Source organism: Phalacrocorax carbo, chromosome 14 (genome assembly GCF_963921805.1).
Source record: "Phalacrocorax carbo chromosome 14, bPhaCar2.1, whole genome shotgun sequence".
In the NCBI taxonomy this organism is placed as follows: Eukaryota; Metazoa; Chordata; class Aves; order Suliformes; family Phalacrocoracidae; genus Phalacrocorax; species Phalacrocorax carbo.
The window spans coordinates 11,695,522-11,710,334 of NC_087526.1; the positions used below are offsets into that span (position 1 = coordinate 11,695,522).

Consider the following 14,813-nt stretch of genomic DNA (forward strand, 5'->3'; position numbering starts at 1 on the left):
CAAAGCCGGGTCCTCCGCTACGCCAGGGGGCGCTGCAGCGGCCAACTTCCGGCGCGCTGTGGCGGGCGGGCGATGGCGGCGCAGTTCCGCAGCTACGTGTGGGACCCGGCGCTGATCCTGGCGCAGATGGTGCTGCTGCAGGCGGGCTACTACAGCTCGCTCGGGCTCTGGCTCGCCCTGCTCGGCACCCTGGGCAGCACCGGGCCCTCCCTACACCAGGTCTTCAGCGACGAGGTGAGGGCGCGGGGTGGCTCGGGCGCCGCCGGCGGCGCAGGCCGCTGTGGCGGCGGGGCCGCGCTGGGGGGCTCCCTGCGGGGGGGACGGAGCCCGCTCCCCGGGCGGGCGGGCCCCGGTGTGAGGGACAGCACCCGCTATGGAGACGGGCCTCCCCCCGCCACGGTGTGAGGGACAACTCCGCCGCCATAGGCAGGCCCCCGGTGTAGAGACAGGCCTGCTGTTGGTGTAGGTGCCCCCAGCACCTTCCCTTTGGCAAGGCGGTGCTCCGCTGTAGAGGCAGCACCTTGCTGTATGGGTGCTGCCCCCAGTATAGAAACAGGCGCCCTCCCGAGTAGGTGCCCCCAGTGTAGCGACAGGCGCCCTCCCATATAGGTGCCCCGGTGTAGAGACAGCATCTCGCTGTATGGGTGGCCCCCCCAGTATAGAGACAGGTGCCCTGTATAGGTGCCCCCAGTATAAAGACAGGTGCCCTCCCCTGTATAGGTGACCCCTGTATGGAGACACACATGCTCCACACCCTGTTTGGGTGGTACCCCTCAGTATAGAAATGGACTTGTCCCTTTTCTATAGGTACCCCCAGGGCAGAGAGACAGACCTCTTAGAAGGACCTGCTGTAACTGCTCAGGCTTCTCTTATGGATGATAATCAGCGCAGGGCAGTGCTGATGCGGCTGGGCCACGGGATGAGATTGTGTGCTGTGGGCTGTGATTTGCGCCGCGGTTTCCTACTAATAGTCCCGTGTAGATTTTAGGCTTCTCAACCCCACCTGGGAGGCTCTCCATGATGGCTTTCATCCTCAATGCACTCACCTGGTAAGTTGGCAACTAGCTGGAGCACCTGTGTCTTGTTCTTTCTTAACATTAAACTTTAAGAGAATTCAGTGTGAACTACCACATCACTCGAAACATCTCCCAAAGGCCCTGTGCCTGGTTAGTATGTCTGCTGAGGGCAGCTGGGAGGTGCCAACTCCTGACTTGCTAGATCCTGGATAAGGCATTTCACTTCACTGCCACAGTTTCGCAGCTGGGAATAAGATTTACTTCTGTGAGAGATTTTACTGAAAGTTAGAATTAATGGATCTTGGCAAACACTGATCTATAAACAAGAATATGTTTTGCCCCTGGGCAAAGATTACTGGGGGAGATAGTTTAAAAATTCCTGCCTGGCTCTCTGCATTAAAAGCTCATTTCCCTGCCGTCATGCAATTAAAAGGCTGTAAGCATGTAAGTCTTGCTGCAGCGGCTGGAAGAGAGGTCAGAAGAAACTCATCCTTAAAACATTCAAGAAGTTTTGAAACAGCTAAATAATCAGCACTGACAGCTGCTGGTCACTAATGCTGTACTGTCTTCTCCATAGGCATAGAGCAGTTTGTTATTAATCTCTGTCCTTACTTTGCAGTGCTCTGGGCTTGCTGTACTTCATCCGCCGAGGAAAGCAGTGCCTGGATTTCACAGTCACGGTTCACTTCTTCCACCTTCTGGGCTGCTGGATTTATAACTCGCACTTTCCCTCGACTCTAACATGGTGGCTGGTGCACATTGTGTGCACTGCACTGATGGCTGCTATTGGGGAGTACCTCTGCATGAGGATAGAACTCAGAGAAATCCCCCTCAGTTCTGCCCCTAAATCCAACGTATAGACTCGCTCTGGCAACAACATGCTGCATTATGTCATTGTTTCCAGCACAAGTGCATCTAATGCCTGAGAACCATCACTGAAGAAGCACAGCAGGTCTGTTTAGACTTGTTTTTTTTCTTTCGGACCTTGGTGACTGCATGAGTTTGAACGTCTCCTCCGGCATCAGCCGACAACAGGGGAGGAGCAGATGTTTATTTTGTTAACACAAAGCATTTAATATGACTGTATGGTGAGTGTGCTCTTAAACTCTTCACTCATGAGACTGTTAAAGCCAGGTAGCAAAACTTGATGCATGAGGAGCATCTGGAATTTAACAGATGTGGGAGTGCCCAGTATGGGTAATGCAATGGTCAGCTCTTCCTGTGGGAGCTGGCGCAGTGAGCGGTGGGGCTGGGAGCTGCTGCTTCTCTAACTTGTTTGGGCTTTGGTTGGAAAAAAAGTCAAGGAAGTGAATGGATGGGGAGAAAGAAAATAGTTGTACTTACCTGAATCACCAGCTGAGACCCTAGAAACCTATGTTAGATGGGTTGGTTTGCTGTTTCCATGTTTAATACACGGAGGTGTCAGACAGCAGTTTGCTGAAGAAATCTTTTATAATAATAAAAATATGTTCCTGTGAGTGTGTTACGGTTCTCCTGGGAAGCTGAACACTTCAAGAAATACCATGAGCGTCTGTATCATGGCAACAGAAGGACGGGGCCAGAGGAGATGTGGCTGTAAGATGCCCACTGTCTAGGGCACATAAAATTTCCTACAATAAATATTTCATACCTCTGCTCTGAAATGAAGGCATCAGTGAGTGCTGTCTTGGAAGTCAGCCAGCATAATCCTTGCTTCAGGAGGAGTGTCAGCAATCCAGGGTCTCTACATCCCATTTCCATTATCCCTGGAAACATTAAAGGTCAGGCAGAGCACCCTGAGCCTGTTGAAGATGTCCCTGCTCGCTGCAGGGGGGTTGGACTAGATGGCCTCTAAAGGGCCCTTCCAACCCAAACCATTCTGTGATTCTACGTCCAGCCTGAGGATGGAGCTGTCCTAGGGAAGCCTGCAAAGGTGTCCTGGAGATGTGCTGCTGCTCTCACTTGTCTGGCTCTTCCTGTCAGGCTTCAGAAGTCTAGTGACAGATCTGGTCTGGTAGAGGTGAGAAGTAACAGACTGCTGCATGTTTCTCAGAATAACAGGATGTGCCTTTATTGAGAGGCACTTCAAATAACTATCACCTGTGGGCAGGCAGGGACACCACCTTACTGCTGAGGGGCTAAAGCTGGATGGTCCCTCCAGCAGCCCAAGCAAGCAGACCTGTACCCTGCCTGGTTTCTGCTGAGGGATGGTCAGTTTGTGTGATCCCAAATGAGGGCAAGGCCTGTTCTAAAGACAGATTTTTCTCCTGTGCAGCATCTTGCTGTAGTAACTTTCCTTTGTATATTAATATTTGTGTTAATTTGCAGAAATTATTTGCTAATTCATCTTGTTGAAAAGTGGTGGGATGATTTGAGATGCAGAAGTTGCTAAACTCTTTGAAGCTGCTCTTTTGACTTCTGTTACTGGGGGAAGCTGTATTTCAATTCCTGCTCTCATATTCAGATACTATAAATTGGGGCAGGATAACATCCTGATGTTTTAAATACTTGGCAGGTCTGCCACAGAGGAAGATTGCCAGTTACATTTGTTTAGACAGAACTTCTTATGTTCTGAGATTTTGCCAGGACCTCTTCCTGACCAACACCCCTTTAAGCACAGTTTAAGAACAGCAGCAGTCTTTCAGAGAAAGAGTCTACACAAGTTTTTTTTCTACGCAGAAGCCAACACTTGCTGGAGGGCCACCCTTTCTAGGGCTTCCCCCGCAGCTCTGCTCTACAGTCAGGACAGTTCATCCCTTCTCAAAATCTGCTCGTTCCTCGTACATAAGGGTACTTGCCTTTCTTCCGGTCACCTTCAGCTTAGAAATAAACTGGTCTTCCAGTAGGTGCCAGTATCTCCTTCAGAAAAGAGCAGTTGGTGCGCTGCGATTGGGATCAGGGTGCAGAGGGCACACTCTGCCTGGGGGCTTGGTATCAGACACTTTCAGGCTTGTTTTGTCCTCTCCTGCTTTTTGTTGCTATTTGTGAGAACAAACATCCCAGTCCTGCACAGGGAGAGTTCGCAGGTTTAATTCAAGGCTTAACATCACACCAAAGCACAGTGTGAACTCCTGTGTTCTTCAGGGGTGGTCTTAAGGCAAATGTGAGCTAGAACACTAATTACAGTGACTGTGAGAGCGCAGAGGGAAACCACATTCATCCCATTTCTTAAAGGGAATGGGCAGCTGATCCCGGAGTTGCTGTGAGGCTATTAAAGAGGTCCTACTTTTGTTCCCCTGTAAGAACAGGAATGAAGACTTTGGAGCAAGGAACACTTGCCTCCTTACTTTCTGAATACATGAGAGATGCTGTAGCTGCTTCAGCAGCCTCCCCTGCAGGGAGGAGCAGGGTGAACTCTGGGTACAGGTTTCTGTCTGGAGATACTCAGAGCAAGGCCACAAGAAAAATCCTTGACAAATGTGGATTTAACACTGAGGCTGCAGGACATCCACAAGCTGCACTGCACCAGCATAAAGTGTGCTGTAGGATTATAAATTCTTTCTGAAAGTCTGCTGACTTTGCCTTTGAGCACTGAATCTGTATTTCTGGGGTTTTTTTAAAGAAAATCTACTGTAATTGTCCTGGTCATAGGGAAATGTGCTAAAAATGAAATACGGATTGAGGAGGGAACCTCTGAAACTCATCACTCCCATACTGTGAGACCTAATTTTCAGTCACATACTATCAGTCAGATTTAGGAGCGCCTTTGGCTTAAAAAAAAAAATAATCTGCTGCTCCATACCTGAATGGTGGCAGATGGTCTTTGTTTCTTAATGATTTTTTTTTGGTTTTGTGTGCAAGAGTTGAGGGATTTGCTTCCAGGGAAAATTCTCCTCAACACCTGCTCTTCTTAGAGACAGTGGTAGTGTCAGCTAGCTATTTGTATCCATGGTTTTGCAAAAAGAAGACGTCTTGGAGGTCTCTGCTGAGACTTTTACATTCCCCTTCCCCAAAGCTGTTTAAAAGTAGAAAATTTTAACAGGGAAGATGCCAAAGAGAAGCTAAGAATTGTGGGATTTTGGGGGATTGTTCTTATTTGTTTAATGGCTTTAGGAAAACACCTTTTCTAAACAGAGAGCAGGTACAGGATTTGGACCCAAAAGACTCCAGCCTTCATTGTATACAATATCCACCTGCTTTGGTCTTTCCCAGCTACAGACCACAGGCAGGAAAAGAGATAACAGGAGAGGGGAACAGGATCAGACAGCATAGGCTGCTTTTGGAACAGAATAAGAGGAAAAAACAAAGCAACCGAGTGGTTCACTCCAGGTTCTGCAGTGCTCTGGTTTACCCTTTCTCCACTACTTATCTTAAGGCTCTGTGCCTGAGATGCCGAGTACATAAGTAGCAACTCTTGTCTGTAGAAGGCCTATGTGCCTCACACTGAAGTGCTGTCTGAACACCAGCTGCTCCTCTGTGACTTATTTTTTGGATTTTGCCTAATTTATTTGTTCCCTCCTGCTGCCACAGGAGCAGAGTGTTAAGTGAGAGGGAGGTAAGAGGAAGAACACATTAATGCTAAAGGAGAGTAGCATCACTCGTCATTAAAAAGTCTAACACCACCATTGGTAAAAAGATCCTTTGCTGTAGGGGAAGCTTGCCCACGCACCTATAATGCATCCAGTGGGGCCAGCAGGGCCCCAGATCCACTGCTCACACTGTAAAGCAGATTTTCATGTTTGGGGGCACCATTTCAGAACCTCCTGTGGCTGGTGGTACCTACTGCTGCACCCACTCCCATGGCAGGCAGCACTCAAACTACCAGTGCGAGGTCTTTCTTCAGTGTTTCTCAGGACCACAAGGAGCTATGAAGCTTTCCCAGCTCTGCGCAGGACTGTCCTTCGCTGTTAGCAACTGCCTGCCCCTACTGAAGGCAAAGCAAGTGTCCTGGTAAGGGGCCAACCAACCTGTGAAAACAGCCCATGATGTGTGACACATCTAGGAAGGTCAGGCTGCTAGTTAAACATGGAAATTTCAGATCTGATGAAAGACAGCTGGATCCCATAATTCCAACATGGAGCTCACCCCTACATCCAGCTGTTGAGCCCTGATTAGAGTATGATGAAAACCAGCTCCTTCCCCATTCTGGAGCAGCAGTACCACACGGGGAATGCATTGGAAGCTGTAGAAAGTCCCATCAGGACTCACTGTGCTTCATCTTAGCAAGCAACTGGCCTGAGACCCTCAGAGGAGCAGGTTATAGACCCATACTGGGTCACCATGGCTCCTATGGCCCTGTGCAGCCAGGCAGGACACAGAGCCACATCAGCATCCTTAAAACACAGAACTGCCTCATACTGGCCCGTAATATTGTGGTTTTCTAACCTAGACAGAAATCACTTGCAAGCACCTCTCCATCGTAAAACCTTTCATGCTTGTACGGAAGCTGCAAAACTCACAACGCTCTGAGCTGCACAGGAGACAAGAAGAGACTGTGCTATTGAACACGAGCCAGGACAAATAGCTTCTACCATGCTGTAGGCTCTACAACAAAAACTTTAATACTCTGGAATGACACTCTGCCACCCACAGAGCTGCTTACAGGTACCCTGGGGAAAGCTTTAAAGCAAAAGAGTTGCTATAAATCCTTTTTGTCCTGCTAGCTTGACACTCCCTCTCCCACCAAATATTTTTGCCCTCTGTTTCCTTAGAAAAGGGATTTACACATAACACAGGAGTTACCTGAGAATCCACATGTGTGCAAGAGAAGCCATGCACCTGTGATTATTATTCTGCAGGGGTTTCACCATGTCCTCAAAGGAAAAAAGCCAGTTCAGGGTGGTAAGGACTTTTTCCGCCTTTGACAGGATGTACACTGTCCCCTGCACCTCACGAATCAGTGGTGAAAATGCCCCTCTTGTTTTCAGTGCCCAAATCAAAAATCTGGAGAGTTGGTCTGGTGGTAAGAGCCAGCAAAGTAAACAGGTTTAGGAGGAGTAGTCATAGAAGAGTCCAAAAGAATCCAGCGTTCACAACCAATTAATCATTTTTCCCCAAAATCCTCTGCCCCAGATCTACAATTTCCCAAATTCTGCAGTCAGCCAGATCTGCATCTGTGCCTTCAGGCAGAAAGGGACAGCCATTATCCCAAATTACAGATAAATAGCAAAGCCCAGGAGATGCTGCTGAGCTCTTCCACATCTCATAGGTGCAGGATGGACCCAAGTGTTCGCTGAGCACTGCACAGTGTGTTCCTCAGAGGTTTGGAAATGTGATCAGAAAGATGCCACAACACACGCTGCCGCCACCACCTTTGCTGCGATACGTACAGAGCTGCAGCTTATAAGTTCAGCCAAGTGATGATAAAGGGGACACCGAGGATGGAAATGTTGGGAATGTGGGTCCAGGCAAAGCTTTGGGCCGTGCTGGGGCTGCAGAGGTCAAACAAGCTGCCTTGAAATTTGATTTTTCGAGACTCCCTTCTCAGCATCTCCCAGACATCCGCTGCTTCCTTGTGGCACTCCCAAAGCACCGTCAGGGCACACGTGTGAAATTCATCCCAGTACCTGCAGCCAGGGCAGACACCACACTGTCAGTCCCTTCACAGTAGCACAATGCCAAGGAGTCAGGCAGAGCCTTGCTGCCTCAAGCCTGCCCTCAGTATTTTGTCATTCCCTCCATCTCCCAGAGCTTCTCAGATAAAACTCCAAACACACTGAAATTATTTAATGCTTCCTCCTGCCCCAGAAGTCAATAAAATCCATTATTTTCCCATCAACAATGTTTCCCTTTGGAACTGAGTACCCTGAGTATATAAAACAGCCTGTGAACAAAGGCCAGCACGTTTCATTCATAGATTTCTCCAAGTTGAGTCAAGGGCAAAACATGAGCACAAAGCAAGGAGAAGGACAAAGTCTCCCACAGACCATCGCAGCTTTATAACTAAGGTACAGGCAGAGGCAGGAGGAGCTACACCATGTTCTTGTCAGACACATCTCTACTTATCTGCTAGGTATTACCCTGTGTGAGTAGAAGCTGTTCAATGGAAAGAGGCTTTTGGGGAGCACCAGGGAAAAAGAACAACACGGGCAAAGATAACCCACAGTCGTGTAGGAATAAACTGGGAGCTGCTCACTGAAGACCCCCTTGGCTGCTTCCCCTGGGGACGGCAACTTGGATTCTTTTTTTTTTTTTTTCAGATCCAGAGCTAGAGCTAGGCAGGGAAAAAACCCCAGCAGAAACTGGGCTGAAAAACAGAGCCCCCAGGAATACTCTCCTGGAGGGGCACAGTGGACACTACCCCACTGGTCCAGCATGCTGGGGCCAGCACCATGCAGGGTGACCCCACGCTGCATTTATCCAGAGAAGTGTCCAGCCTGCCAAGACTTTAGCCCCTCCCTGAACTCCTTCCTTACCTTTGGTGAAGAAGCACAGTGGCTCTGAAGAAGCTGGTTTTGAGCTGTTTCCAACATGCTCCCTCCCCACAGGTGTGAAGCTGAGCAGGGAAGGGTGGGCTCCAGCTGTCCAGGGACAAGGACAGCAGGTAGCAGCCTATACCACATCCCCCGACGTGACGTGAGAAGACCAGAATGGGCATCACACCAGAGTACAGGAGGATTAGACTGCATAGGGGACTCCCCAAAGGCAGCTGTAGGTGCTGCTCTGTGACAGGGAGGGCATCCACAGCCTGGCAGGCTGCTATATGCACACTAGCATGTCCGTAAGCCCCGACACAGCTGATTTCACAGGCGAGGTCTCTGTTTCGTTAGGTACAAACCCACAAAATGAAACAGCAGGAGCTCGAAAGTCTCAGCAAATGCCGTGGGCCATCCTCTGCTCTGGAAGTGGTTCCTCTCCAAAACAAAAGCTTCCCCAAAGGACAGATAAGGCTCTATGCCATGCTTTCCACTAACCTTCCCCGACTTCTTTCAAAGAGAGTTTTCTTTTACCTGAAAAGCGCTTTGCAAAAGCATTTCATATTGCAGCTTCTTTGGAGCATGTCCTGGCACCTGACACCAGGGCAAGGTGGGGACCAGCCGTGGGCAGCACCCCTAGGTCCCAGCCAGCTCCCCAGCCTCCACAGGCCCACAGCACCCAGCGACTGGCACCCCGAGGCACCCACCCTCCTGCCCTCCCCTCCACCTCAGGTTTGCTGTCCCACATTAGCTGGGGCTGGGCACCACCTCCAGGCCATGATTCGCAGCTGCAAGCTGGGGACTGCCACAGGACAGGAGCAATTGCTCTGCCACCTTCCCAGTGCCTGCCAGGACACCGGGCACACTAGGCACCCCTCGGGAAGGGGGAAGAGCCCGGCCGGCCGAGCAGGCACCCGGCGCACAGAAAGGGGCTGGCTTGGTTTAGCCCAAGTGCCCTGTGCTGGAGATGACACCTTGCACAGACACGCAGACCTGAGCACTCTACTTAGCTTTCCTACCAGGGCTTACGTCAGAACACCAGCTGTGAGGGAGTTCATTAAACCGAGTCACTGGGGCAGAATAAATGCCCCCAGATAATGAGAAAATCTGGTGCCAACCCAGGTAACCTCCCACGCTCGCTCCCGAGCTGCAGCAGCAGCAGGAGGCAGCTCTGCCAGGAAAGGGTTAAACCTGTAGGGGGATGACAGCTCCTGCCTGGTTCAGCTGTCAGCCGGGATGGCAATTCCCAATGTTTCACCCTTCGCAGCCTCCATCTGCTCAGCCAGGCAGGCCGGCTCTGGGGCAGCACCGCGCACACAGAGCCGAGACGCCACCAGCCCCGTGCCGGCTCCCAGCTCTGGGTCTGCCCTCATCTGCGCTCCCGGAGAGGGGAGCGCAGCACCAGGAAAGCATACAGCAATGGGCAAAGTGGAAGGTTAAAGGCTAATAATTCAGAAGTATTTCCTGGCACGAAGCTGGGACACCATCACTTTTTCCCTCCCGCCACGGCAAGCCGGGCTAGCTGTGCACTGGGACTGGCAGAAGCTGGCATGTCCCTGAAGGTGCAGGGCCCCAGCCCTGGCTGCAGGGAAGGTCCCAGGACCTGTTCTTTGCTGTTAGTGCCCCAAAGCCTGTAGAAAAAAAAAAAAAAACAAACTCATCTCACACATTTCATGTGAGTTTCAGCAGAGGAATCATGCCTCCAGCAGTCAACCACAGCACGTGCTGGGCAGCGTGCTCATTTTTTTCTCTAATACCGAGAAACCACATGTTCAAAAAAGCACATATTACAGCCCAAAACAGAGCAGTTCCTATTTCAACCCAGCCTTCAGCCACATGCCAGAAAGGACTTTCATCCTGAGCTAGGCTGTCGCACGGAAAAGAGAAAAGAAAAAGCAAGTCACAGCCAACCTCCCATCAGCATGCTTGCTGGCAGGGGAATGCATGGACAAAATGAATAAACAAAAATTTTAAAGAGTGGGGGCTAGTTAGTTTTCTGTTGTCCTTGAGCAAGAGGGGTTTTTTGAGTGTTTTTTACTCTGGCAACAACCAAAGTCAGATATTTCAGCTGGGGCAGGTGGGAGGGCTGGGGACCCTCTGCTTGCCTTGGCAGCAGCACTGACTCCTCGTGCTGGCTCACTCGGAGCCCAGCCTGCCTCCAGCAATGCTGACTGCCCCATCCTGGCTGACCCCTGCCCTGCCACAGCCCCCACAGATGCCAGCCAGCTGTGTTGGCATGGTGGAGCAAGTCCCAGAGCCTCCTCCCCACCACTAAGGGCGATGCCTTCCCCTCCCAGCCCACAAGGTGGTTTTCAGCGGCTTGGAAAGCCTGACCCACAGGGCGCTCAGCCCTCACCTTGCCCAGGCAGGTTTACACTGCCCCGAGGCACTCGGGTTTTCCCTTAATTGCTGCCTGTGTTTCCTTTAACTCCTTTTCATTCCCCACGACTCGCTGCTGGGCACACAGGGCTGCCCCCATTTATCTCTGCAAGCATTTTATTTCCACCTTTCACTTGCCCCGTCTTGCCGCCTCTGCTTGCTTGATTTTTGAGAAGACCCTTCCCCCAACCCGCCTCACACCACTCTTTTACTATTGTTTTAGTTCTGCTAAAGTTAACATCCTCCCAACACGGACATCTCAAGGCACCTGTTACAAACACATGAAAACCAGGAGTGGGGCAAATTCAAGCCAGACAAAGGTTCTCAGCAGGGAAGGAGGGAGAAAGCTTGGTTTGGGCAGCAGGATCTAACTCAAGGCTGGTTGCAGGCTGCTCCCCACAGCACTGGACCCTGAGACAGCCCAGCAACGTGCGAGTCCCTGTCTGAAACCTGGGTGTGCAGGGGAGCATTTCCCAGAGGGTGGTCTGGTCCCACCACCCCTGCTCCTCCCAGCTGCAGACGTGCAGGGAGTTGCAGTACGAGTCCTGGGGCTGGAGCTATTGCTGAGGGCCACAGACACAAACTCCGGCTGGAGCCGTGTGGCAGGTGGACAGACAGACAGAGGGAGGGAGCTTACCGCGTCGATCTGAAATCAGAGCGAGGTGGGGAGCACGCGTGCGTGTGCATGCACCAGCAGGATCCAGGCGTGCAGGAAAAGAGCTGAGAGAGCAGCACCTGGCACAGGGGCAACGCCAAAAAGCCACACTGGCCATGCACCACAGATAAGCCCCCCAACTCACCCTCCGTTGGGGACAGGCCCTGCAGGGTGGGACAGGCAGGGGGTCCCAGCGTGGGGCCCTACTCACCCACAGACTTGGTGCAACCCCTGCAGCTCAGTACCATCCATCTCCTCGTACACGGCCATGTTCTCCCCCAGCTTGAGGACGCAGCGTGAGAAGCCTTGGTAAACGTTGGTGCAGGCGGTGCCTGGTGCCAGCAGCCCAGCCAGGTGCCCTGCTGGCCATCAAGGGGGTCGGCGTGAGCACCAAGACTTTTGGGGATGGAGCCCACCTCCTTCCCCAGGGTGAACTGGGCAGCCCTGGGCCACCACAGTGCTGGTGCCACCCGGGCACAGTGAGCTCCCCCTTGCATGCAGGATGCACACAAACTTTGCGCCATCCCTTGCCCCTGCCCAGCCCTGCCCGAGTGTGCAGAGAGCCCCAAAGAGCCGCTCTGCCAGGGAAGTGAGCTGATGCGGGGGCAGCCGGGGCACCCCGCTCCCCGCCTGCCCCGGCTGCTCACCTGCAACCAGCGCTCCCGGCCCGGGGCAGAGGGCCGGGACCGGAGGGGGAGCCCCGCCAGCTCAGCACGGGCAGCCAGGGCCCGCCGGGGAGAGATGCATGGCACCAGCCCGGGGGAAGGGTGTGTGTGGGGGGGGTGTCCGCATCACCCCCCGCCTGGACAGCCCAGAGGCCACCTGGGACGCGGTCCCTCCCCAGCCCGGGCACCCCAAAACCCCGCCGGGCCAGCCTTACCCAGGGCGAGGAGCAGCACGGCCGTGCCCCGCCGCTGCCCCATCCCGCCGCCGGCTCCGCGCCTCCGCCTGGCCACGGGCTCCAGCCCCGCTCCTGCTGCCGGTACCGCTCCCCGCCTCCGCGGGGAGGGCGCCCGGCCCCGGCCGCCGCTAAGGAGCGGCTTTGGCCGCAGCCAATTAGGGAGGGGGCTGGGCCGTGGCTAGGAGCGCCCGGGAGCACCCCCGTGCCCGCACCCCCAGTTCCTGCACCCCGCGCCCCCGGCCCAATCGTACCACGCAGCTCCCTGGATCCTGCATCCCCCCGACTCACGGCATCGGATCCCCTCGGGACTCTCTGCCAGCACCCATGGCTCCCCACACCTTGCACCCACATCCAGGGACACTGCACCCACAGGCCCCATGGCACCCCTTCACTGGCACCCTCTCCCGAGAGCCCCCCCGGCACCCTCACTCCAGCAAGCTGCACCGCCCACTCCATGTGTCACCCCGAGGGGGCAACAGGGGCTGGGGTCTCTACCAGCAGCAGGAATCAGCGCAGGGCAAGGATTGCTTTGCTTCAGGTTTCATCTCTCTCTGTGCAGCCACACTTTTAATGCTCTGAATGGCACAGGGTGAAGCAATGCAGGACATTAAACAAAGCCCTGAATGTGTGTAGATTCAAAGCTTTCAAGATTTTGCACTTTGCATCTCTACGGCCTGATCCTGGCTCTTGCCCCATTAGTCCTTTTACTTTTCTTCCAGCAAGAAGAGGAGCAAAGGTTTCCTGGCTGCTTTGATGGCACCACTGCAGGGGTCGGTCATGTCAGAGCTTACTCTTTGCTGGTGACAGCTTTGCTGATGGGGACACCGCTCTCCAGCAGCCCATGAGCCCCACTAGTTCCCAGTGCTGTGACCTCCATAAGCGAGACCCCCTTGTGCACAGGTACACCCTGCCCTTGGGCGGCAGTGCCAGCACCCCCAGCTGCCTCCAGCCCCAGGAACCACTGCAAGTGGAAACCGCAACTCTGCAAACGCTGCATGTGCCCAAAGCAAATGCAAGCCTAAGACAGAGAGCATGGGTCTGAAAAAACATAATAAATCTCTTTATTTACAAAAAAACAATACAACAAACTACAGATCTCCCTCTTCTAATGTGAACTCCCACACCACCAAGCCCCACACCTCCGTCTGACCTGGGAGAAAAGCAAGTGGCACGGTGGTTTCAGTCAGCCCACTGATGGGCATTAGATTTGCCACAGCCCTGTGACACGCTAGGGAGAGCAGGACTCTGCTGCCAGCACCGAGCCCCAGATGGGCTTAGTGTTAGACTTGGGTTGCCTGGCTCTAAGAAATGGCTCCCCTCCCAGAGTGGATGGGTGCTCAGGGCAGCACGGTGGTGGCAGTTGTGCCACCAGGATGAGGGAAGTGGGTGCCATGTCCCTGCAGTGGGGCCCACCCACCCCAGCCCCAGCCCAGCAGCAGGTGACCCACCCTGACTGCGCACCGTGGAGGGGGTGCATGTGCCTGTCCTGCTGCTGGTGGGTCTGTCTCCATCTCCACCTCCATATCAATTTCCATGTCTTACCTCCATCTCCTCCTCCATCCCCACTTCCATGCTGCTGGCAGACACCTCGCAACCTCCAGCATGAGGAAGCATATCCTAATCATAGAATCATAGAATGTCCTGAGTTTGAAGGGACCCACAAAGATCATCAAGTCCAACTCCTGTCCCTGCACAGGACAACCATGTCTCTGAGGGCATTGTCTAAGTGCTTCTTGAATATCATCAGGCTTGGTGCCGTGATGCCTCCCTGGGGAACCTGTGCCAGAGCTCCACCACCCTCTGGGGGAAGAACCTTTTCCTAATACCCAACCTAAACCTCTCCTGACACATCTCCCTGCCATTCCCTCGGGTCCTGACATTGGTCACCAGAGAGAAGAGATCAGCACCTGCCCCCCCTCCTCCCCTTGGGAGGACGCTGCAGACCACGATGAGGGCTGCCCTCAGCCTCCTCTTCTCCAGGCTGAACAGACCAAGTGGCTTTAGCTGCTCCCTCGTACAGTTTCTCCTCTAAACCCTTCACCAACTTCGTGTCCCTTCTCTGGACACTCTCCAGTAGCTTTATATCCTGAATGTACTGTGGTGCCCAACACTGCCCACAGCACTCGGGGTGAGGCCGCCCCAGCGCGGGGCAGAGCGGGACAATCCCCTCCCTCGCCCGGCTGCGATGCAGGGCTCGGTGCCCCCCAGGGCACGGCTGGCCCTCTTGGCTGCCAGGGCACGCTGGGGGCTCGTGTTCAACTTGCCGGTGACCAGAACCCCCAGGTCTCTCTCTGCAGAGCTGCTCTCCAGCCCCTCGTTCCCCAGTCCGTATGTGCATGCAGGGTTGCTGTGCCCCAGGTGCAAAATCCGGCACTTGGCCTTGTTAAACTTCATATGGTTGGTGATTGCCCAGCTCTCCAGTCTGTCCAGACCTCTCTAAGCCGAAAGGCAAGCAGAAAAGTGCATTGGTCCTGACCTGGCCAGCTGAGCAGACCTGTGGGAAGGGTGTCTCAGCATCCCTGCCCCCT

General features: G+C 53.5%; 2 protein-coding genes across 2 annotated transcripts; one reads left to right on the top strand and one right to left on the bottom strand.

Moving 5' to 3' along the window:
- The first annotated feature begins 34 nt into the window (after nucleotides 1-34).
- On the top strand, nucleotides 35-2,663 carry SYS1 (SYS1 golgi trafficking protein). Its single transcript, XM_064465733.1, has 3 exons — nucleotides 35-234; nucleotides 982-1,049; nucleotides 1,636-2,663. Exons 1-3 carry the CDS (start codon nucleotides 73-75, stop codon nucleotides 1,874-1,876), a joined length of 471 nt encoding a protein of 156 aa, XP_064321803.1. The 5' UTR covers nucleotides 35-72; the 3' UTR covers nucleotides 1,877-2,663.
- A 4,035-nt stretch (nucleotides 2,664-6,698) lies between these two features.
- Nucleotides 6,699-12,307, bottom strand: LOC104042476 (neuritin-like). The gene is made up of 3 exons (XM_064465157.1): nucleotides 12,265-12,307; nucleotides 11,596-11,743; nucleotides 6,699-7,501 (listed from the first exon to the last, which is right to left on the bottom strand). The coding sequence occupies exons 1-3, from the start codon at nucleotides 12,305-12,307 to the stop codon at nucleotides 7,276-7,278; spliced, it is 417 nt and encodes a 138-aa protein (XP_064321227.1). The 3' UTR covers nucleotides 6,699-7,275.
- Nucleotides 12,308-14,813: the final 2,506 nt, after the last annotated feature.

Excerpts from the sequence above, each read along its gene's own strand:
- SYS1 (XM_064465733.1), top strand. The coding sequence starts at position 73 with ATGGCGGCGCAGTTCCGCAGCTACGTGTGGGACCCGGCGCTGATCCTG. Across the intron at positions 235-981 it reads ACCAGGTCTTCAGCGACGAG|ATTTTAGGCTTCTCAACCCC; the intron begins GTGAGGGCGCGG and ends AGTCCCGTGTAG. Across the intron at positions 1,050-1,635 it reads ATCCTCAATGCACTCACCTG|TGCTCTGGGCTTGCTGTACT; the intron begins GTAAGTTGGCAA and ends CTTACTTTGCAG.
- LOC104042476 (XM_064465157.1), bottom strand. The coding sequence starts at position 12,307 with ATGGGGCAGCGGCGGGGCACGGCCGTGCTGCTCCTCGCCCTGG. Across the intron at positions 11,744-12,264 it reads CGTGCTGCTCCTCGCCCTGG|GGCACCTGGCTGGGCTGCTG; the intron begins GTAAGGCTGGCC and ends GATGGCCAGCAG. Across the intron at positions 7,502-11,595 it reads GGGTTGCACCAAGTCTGTGG|GTACTGGGATGAATTTCACA; the intron begins GTGAGTAGGGCC and ends CCCTGGCTGCAG.